The sequence below is a fragment of the Grus americana genome, chromosome 21 (genome assembly GCF_028858705.1).
Source record: "Grus americana isolate bGruAme1 chromosome 21, bGruAme1.mat, whole genome shotgun sequence".
NCBI classification, from domain to species: domain Eukaryota; kingdom Metazoa; phylum Chordata; class Aves; order Gruiformes; family Gruidae; genus Grus; species Grus americana.
This window is the reverse complement of record NC_072872.1, coordinates 7,824,126-7,830,125: the sequence shown is the minus strand read 5'-3', so window position 1 is coordinate 7,830,125 and position 6,000 is coordinate 7,824,126. Positions and strand designations below refer to the sequence as shown.

The 6,000-nt window shown below is 42.7% G+C and overlaps 1 protein-coding gene across 2 annotated transcripts in view; it reads left to right on the top strand.

Moving 5' to 3' along the window:
* Positions 1-3,938: 3,938 nt before the first annotated feature.
* The window catches only part of MMEL1 (membrane metalloendopeptidase like 1), a 29,425-nt gene continuing 27,363 nt past the window's right edge, over positions 3,939-6,000 (top strand). Inside the window, exons 1-2 of one of the 2 annotated variants that reach the window (XM_054850099.1) lie at positions 3,939-4,547; positions 4,722-4,885. In XM_054850099.1, the coding sequence (XP_054706074.1) occupies positions 4,543-4,547; positions 4,722-4,885 (169 nt within the window). In that variant the 5' untranslated portion in view covers positions 3,939-4,542. Of the gene's footprint in view, positions 4,586-4,721; positions 4,886-6,000 lie in introns of both variants that reach the window. The other variant, XM_054850098.1, reaches the window with a different exon arrangement.

Below are 6,000 nucleotides of genomic sequence, written 5' to 3'. Positions count from 1 at the left end.
TTATACCTTGTTTCCATGGTAGCAATACTTAAGACACATCATACTAAAGATGATGTCAGCACCACGTCCTCCTTGGTTTTGATTGCTTTAGGACACCGAGTTGTTTATATATTTGATGCAGCTGTTTAATACCTGCAGGAGAACCCCAGAGCACTGGCTGGGGAATAACTACCCTATTGTTCATGCAGTTCTTGATTTTCTCGACGTATACAGAGAGCAGCAACCATTAGAATATCTGTTCAGGTGACCCAGCACATTCAATTACATCAATACTAAACACGACAAATTGTCTTAGTGCAACCTGAGTAAGTTGGGAGAAGGTCATAGTCAGCACTGAGGAAAGACTCTGCAAGACCTCAGGATGGCAGGGAACTAGATTAGGTCATATATTCTCTCAATCCTAGGACAGGGTTTTTGAGGTACACATCACTGATGGTAAAGCAAACGTATGCAGAGAAAAAAATCCACAACTCTCTACAATTTTTATCTTTAGAATCAATTCCTCCTAAATGAGGAGTTGAAGGTCAATTTGACATTGTAGGCAATTAAGACATAACAACCAGACTTCTGAGAAAGGTAGTAGTACCCTCGAATACCATCTTTTCCCAGCGCAGTGTCCCAGGCGTAGCCATGCTTACTCCAGATTCTCCAAGGGAAATATGAAAGCAAAAATATTCACAGCCCTGAATCAGGCACAGTCTTCCAGGCAAGTGAGGCAGTGGCTCTGACTGTTTGCTGTTCAGGGCTGGAGCTCTCTGACCATAAATTCCTCCTGGACTTGAGAAACCTTCCCAAAAAGAAAAGCATTTCACACTCCAGACCAGCTCCCTCTCTCTATACCGGAACCGCAGCAGTTCTGTGTGGTTTGGGATGCCTTATGCCTGAGGAAGCACCTCTTTAGTAAACAGTCATACGTGGGGGCTTCAAGTTCACACTAAAAACATCCTAAAAGGAGGCAGTCATCCAGATTGGCTACTTCAGCTCCACCCCTCCCGGATCCAAGTGTAAAAATCTATGATTTGAGGCTTTTTTTTTTTTTTTAAATTGCAACCCTGCCATTGCAAGCTCTTTACAAATCCGAATTCCAGTAACAGAAGAACCTCCTTTAGTTACAAAGCAAGCAAAGAGGGAAAGATCCCTTCAAAGTAGCCCAATGCAAACAGCAAACACCTCACTGCTTTTTTTTTTTTTCATCTACGTTGCTTTGGGGAAAGAGCATGTTTTCTAATAACTGAAAACACCTACTGTTCCTCAATTTCTGGAAAAGGAATCCCCAGATCAGTGTTCACCTTCACGTTATTGTAAATAGAGATTATACTTTTTAAGCTAATTTGTAAAATAAGGGTCTAACAGATTGTGAACTACACCAGCAGATCAAAGATTAATACATGAAAATTTCTGCAGGCAGTGGCTGCCGTTGTAACTTTGACAAGTCACAATACTTTCCTGTGCCTCAGTTTCTGCATTAGGGTATAAAGGAACTGAACTACTTTTAGCAATTTCTGGTTGAAATGCACTACAGAAAGAAAAAAACATCATGTATCATTTAGTCAAATGTGAGATTTAAGAAAAAAAAAAAACCAACAAAAACCCACTTCCACTTTGCATCATCAGATCTCCTTTGCTGTAAAGGCTACAAAGGTGATACTGAGATGTGTCAGAAACCAAAATAGGTCTTTCCCCTTCAAAGCAATGAACAGAATGGGGACCTCACTGCACTAGCAGAGAGCTGTCAAAATGACAGATTACCCTATTTCAGTGACCACACAAAGTTGCTCAAGACAATCAGAATTAATGATTCTGCAAATATGTCCTTTACAGTTGCTGGTGCTTCTCCTCATACAGGAGAGGAGCACTTTTTTTTTTTAAAAAAAACTGCAAACTTCTGGATGAGTGCTTTGGGTTGTGCACTGCTATTGTTCATGGAGATGCTGACTTAGTGTAGAAAAAGCAGGTAAAGAAATACTTTAAAATAGGACGTGAAGGAACATTATAAACTTACTAATCCCTTTTCTGACATTCTCTAACCCAAAACAGGCTCAGTACTACCTAAACCATTTGTCACTGATACCTGCCCAAGAACTGACAATGGAAGTATTTTCGTTGCAAATACTAAGCAGTGCATTTCAGAGCTAAACTGCAAGAGTAAAAAGAAATACAAAATATTTGTCACTACTGACTTTCCAATCTAATGTTCAGATCAGTCTAACATAACTTTTAGAAAATGCAAGCTGATGCCATTGCTACACCCAAAGTTCCTTGTGCTTCCTATTGGAAACAGCACACCTTTTCCTCCGCTCTACAAGGAAGTGAAGCCATTAGAGATACAGGAAAAAATTCTTGATATAGTTCCCACTTCCTCCCAAAATTAAAGAAAAGGACAAAGTATTTTCTGCATGATTACGTTAATGCTTTTTGAGGCAATCTAGGAATTTTCTGGGGACATAAGAGAGATCTACATTCTTGGTGCTCATGTGTGACCTCACTTAAGTTGCTTTGGGCCATGTTGAAATAATTTATTACAGATGTTACTTAGGACTTGAAGTCCTCTATCTCTTGATTACACAGGCGGCTGGGGTCTGCACCCTGAGTAGCAGGCGGTCTGGTCACTCATAGCATTCCCAGCCTTGGAGACCGTGTTAGGCACCATGGCTACCAGAGGCACACATGGAAAGCGGCAGGAATAAAGCCCTTGGATTCCTGGCATCTTGATTCTCCACCTGTGAAACCAGCAAAATAAGGCCCTCCAGTATCGTGCAGCCATGTTACAACAATAACTACATTAAAGCCTGTGAGGCGCTTGCCTGTTGCAATATTACGGACCTTAACTAGGTTGGCCTATCTCAGAGCCAGCTAATTGCGAGGTAACAATAAAACTGTTCAGCAATAGGGAAGATTCACATACATAGGAAAGTAGTCTTTTGTTAGATGTAGAGCTTCCTGCAAACAGAAATAAGAGATCACTTAGCTCATCATTAAATGTATAGCTTTGTCCTTATAAGCAACCTTGCCTTCTGTAGCTAGTTTTCACATATGGACACCCAGGATCTGCAAGTGCATCGATTTCTTTCGGATCTTTGTGTTCCTATACTCCTCTTCAGATGGTGGGATGAGAATAGCTGCCTTCACACTTGACAGAAGCCTAAGATAACGTGACTCTGGAAAAAAAAAAAAAAAGGCAAATTCTCACAGGAGTTCGGAGGCAGAGTACTGACCAGAAGAGGAGGCTTAGACTCCTGGCAGAAGACACTGGCGTTCATTGTGTCCTGCCCCATTCATGGAAACAGGTCTGCCTTCACATTCTGGGAACATTCTGCGGGTACGTTCCCAGTAAACGGAACGGCCGCAAAGAAATCCCTGCTCTGCCCTCAGCACTTCTTCCTGAATGCACACAAAACTTGGAGCGCTGGCGATGCACTCGGGTCAAGAGGTACCAACCTTAAAATTTATATAGTGTGAACTTTGGCAGCAAGTTACACTAGCTCAATAAACCAGCCTGCGGGGGGGGGGGGGGGGGGAGAAAAACCCCAAAACCACCACCAAAAGAAAAAAAAAAACCAAACCAAAACAACCACAACACCAACCTGCTTCTCCTTATTCCAATGTCAGTTCTGGAAGAGAATAAAATAAAACTTGAGGGGAAATCACATGCTTATCCTGCCCTTGCCTTTACTGTCTTTCCCAGTTGTTACCAGCTAGATTTCTAAGCAGTGGCATAAAAGAATTCTGTGCATAGCCTGCAACAATCTATAAATCAGCGTGTTTTCAAACAAGAAGCTGTTCCCATGTATTACACCCAAAAGCTGCCAGCACACTCAGAGCCGGAGGGTTTCAGAAGGCTGACACCTCTGACTTCACTCCTTCTGTGAGCACAGCAGCCAAATAACCTGGCGGCGGCTTTCAGGAAAGCTAGAGGAAACTTAGGAGAAGCTGCAGCAGAGCGGAGCTCGTGCTGCTCGCAGGCTCGGAGTGCCCAGCCCTGTCTGCTGCTGTCATGCAATCCCTCCTCCCCCTGCTGCTCAGGAGCATTTGCCTGGAGCTGGGAACCGCGCTCGCCTGAGCTCCGAAGTTTGAGCATGGCTCTGAGAAGACCAAGAACCTGGAGGTCACAAACTCCTGCGGAGCTGGAAGCTGACACGTGTTCTAGGAGCTGTCTACTTTCCAAACCCTTCACCTCTGCTAAGGACAGGGCAGACGCTCAAAGGCACGCACACCTGGAAGGATCTCTTTTTGGATTCTACTGCTGTTAACAGAGCTCTGCAGACCTACTCATATCCACAGAGGGGAAAAAAAGAGGAAAATTCTTCAAAACAGCAAGACGCTTTTGAAGTGGGGAGTGGAAGGAGGCAGTTTTTCCCCTCCTTCCCCGTTTGCAAGAAAGGAGTTGCCCAACCTGGTCATGAGACTTTTCCATACTTCCCCAAAGCAGGCTCCTGAAGTTATGCCACTGCACCACTGAGAGCCTAGGGTAGCCTAGTCCGGAACAGCCCCCCAGCAGCACACCCCGAGTGCAGACAACCTGGTGGGCACAGGAGATGGAGAATGAGGTTGGCAAATCTGTGGACAATCAAATGGATAAATACATGTAATAATTTGGAAGTTTTCTTTATCTGCCTTTGCTATCATTCTACTTCCTTTTTCTCCCTGATTTGTCATGCATTTATCCTATATTGATTTAGCTGTGCTGTTAATTCTTTCTTACCCTCCCCTCCTCAATTTAGAGTTACAATAATGGGGAAATCAGAAAGTCAAATGGATATTGTGGAAAAATCAACAAAATCTGGGAAGAAACCCTGGAACTTTGTGGCAATCGGTCTGGCTGTCTTGCTGCTCCTCATGACTTGTGCAGTGGTCGCCCTGGTGATCCTGTATGCCAGCAGCAGAGGTAAGGAACCTGTGAATAATTCTCCCCTTCCTTCTGCAAACAACATATAAGTCTTTTTGCAGAGCTGAAGGAAAACAAAAATACAGGGAGACAGCGAGGTTGCCTCTGTGAGGGACTTGGCTATCTCTGCCTTGTTCCAAGCTCATGCAGAGAGGATTATGTTGGATTTCATTTTTAAATTATGTGATGTAAGATTCTATGTTTTTAATTACTTCCATGCATTTTATTGAATTCAGCATTGTTTTGAAAAAGGTAAAAAAAAAAATGCACTATTTTAGAGGGGAAGGTGTGCATCTGCGTAAGGCTTGACATGTCCTTATTTTATAGGAGCCTGAGTCAAGATTCATTATTGCCAGGAGTTCTAAAGCAACAGCTGTTTAGCAGATCTAAAGGAGTGATTGCTTATTACAATGTGAAAGCTTTTTTTTTTTAAAAAAAAAAAAACAACAAAAACCCAACACACTACAGTGTGCTGCTGAGGAAAGGGAGACTGGTTTTAATATTACATCAGGCAATTTGATCTCTAGGTGAGATTTGGTTCAGTGACTTTCATGCAAATGTGCCAGGAACTTGACAGTGAGGCATATCTTTGAGGTGCTTTGCCTCAATATATAACTGCACAGCATGCCTATTCTCAAAGCCAAGTTTTTTCCAGTAACACACCAAATGCAGAGTCCTATTTAAAAATTCTGTGAAGCAATCGACATGATTGGTGGCAGCACCTGCCTCGTGTGTGTCATGTCCATGACTGCCTCCTGGATACAGAGCTTTGGTAAAACCCTAGGGAATAAAACTAAGGAATCTGAATAGCAAAACTGAAGCAAGGCATTAGTTTTCTCCTTACATTGTCTCTGCATCCCCTGCCTGCAGTGAATTGCTTTCTTCAGCACTTGCGAGTACAACACTGCACAATTCTGAGTAATAATTCGTAAGAAAAGCCTTTCTATTGTTTACTCCTTTTGCTACCAGCAACTGAATGTTACCAGCATTTGTTGCAGTGTTAGATGAAATCTCTGAGTACTTGCTATTCATAATACTCATCAGAAAGTTGCTTATATTTCTTCTATTAGCTCAGGAGACAGGAGGAAAAAAAAAATTCCCCAGAGCTAGGTCCT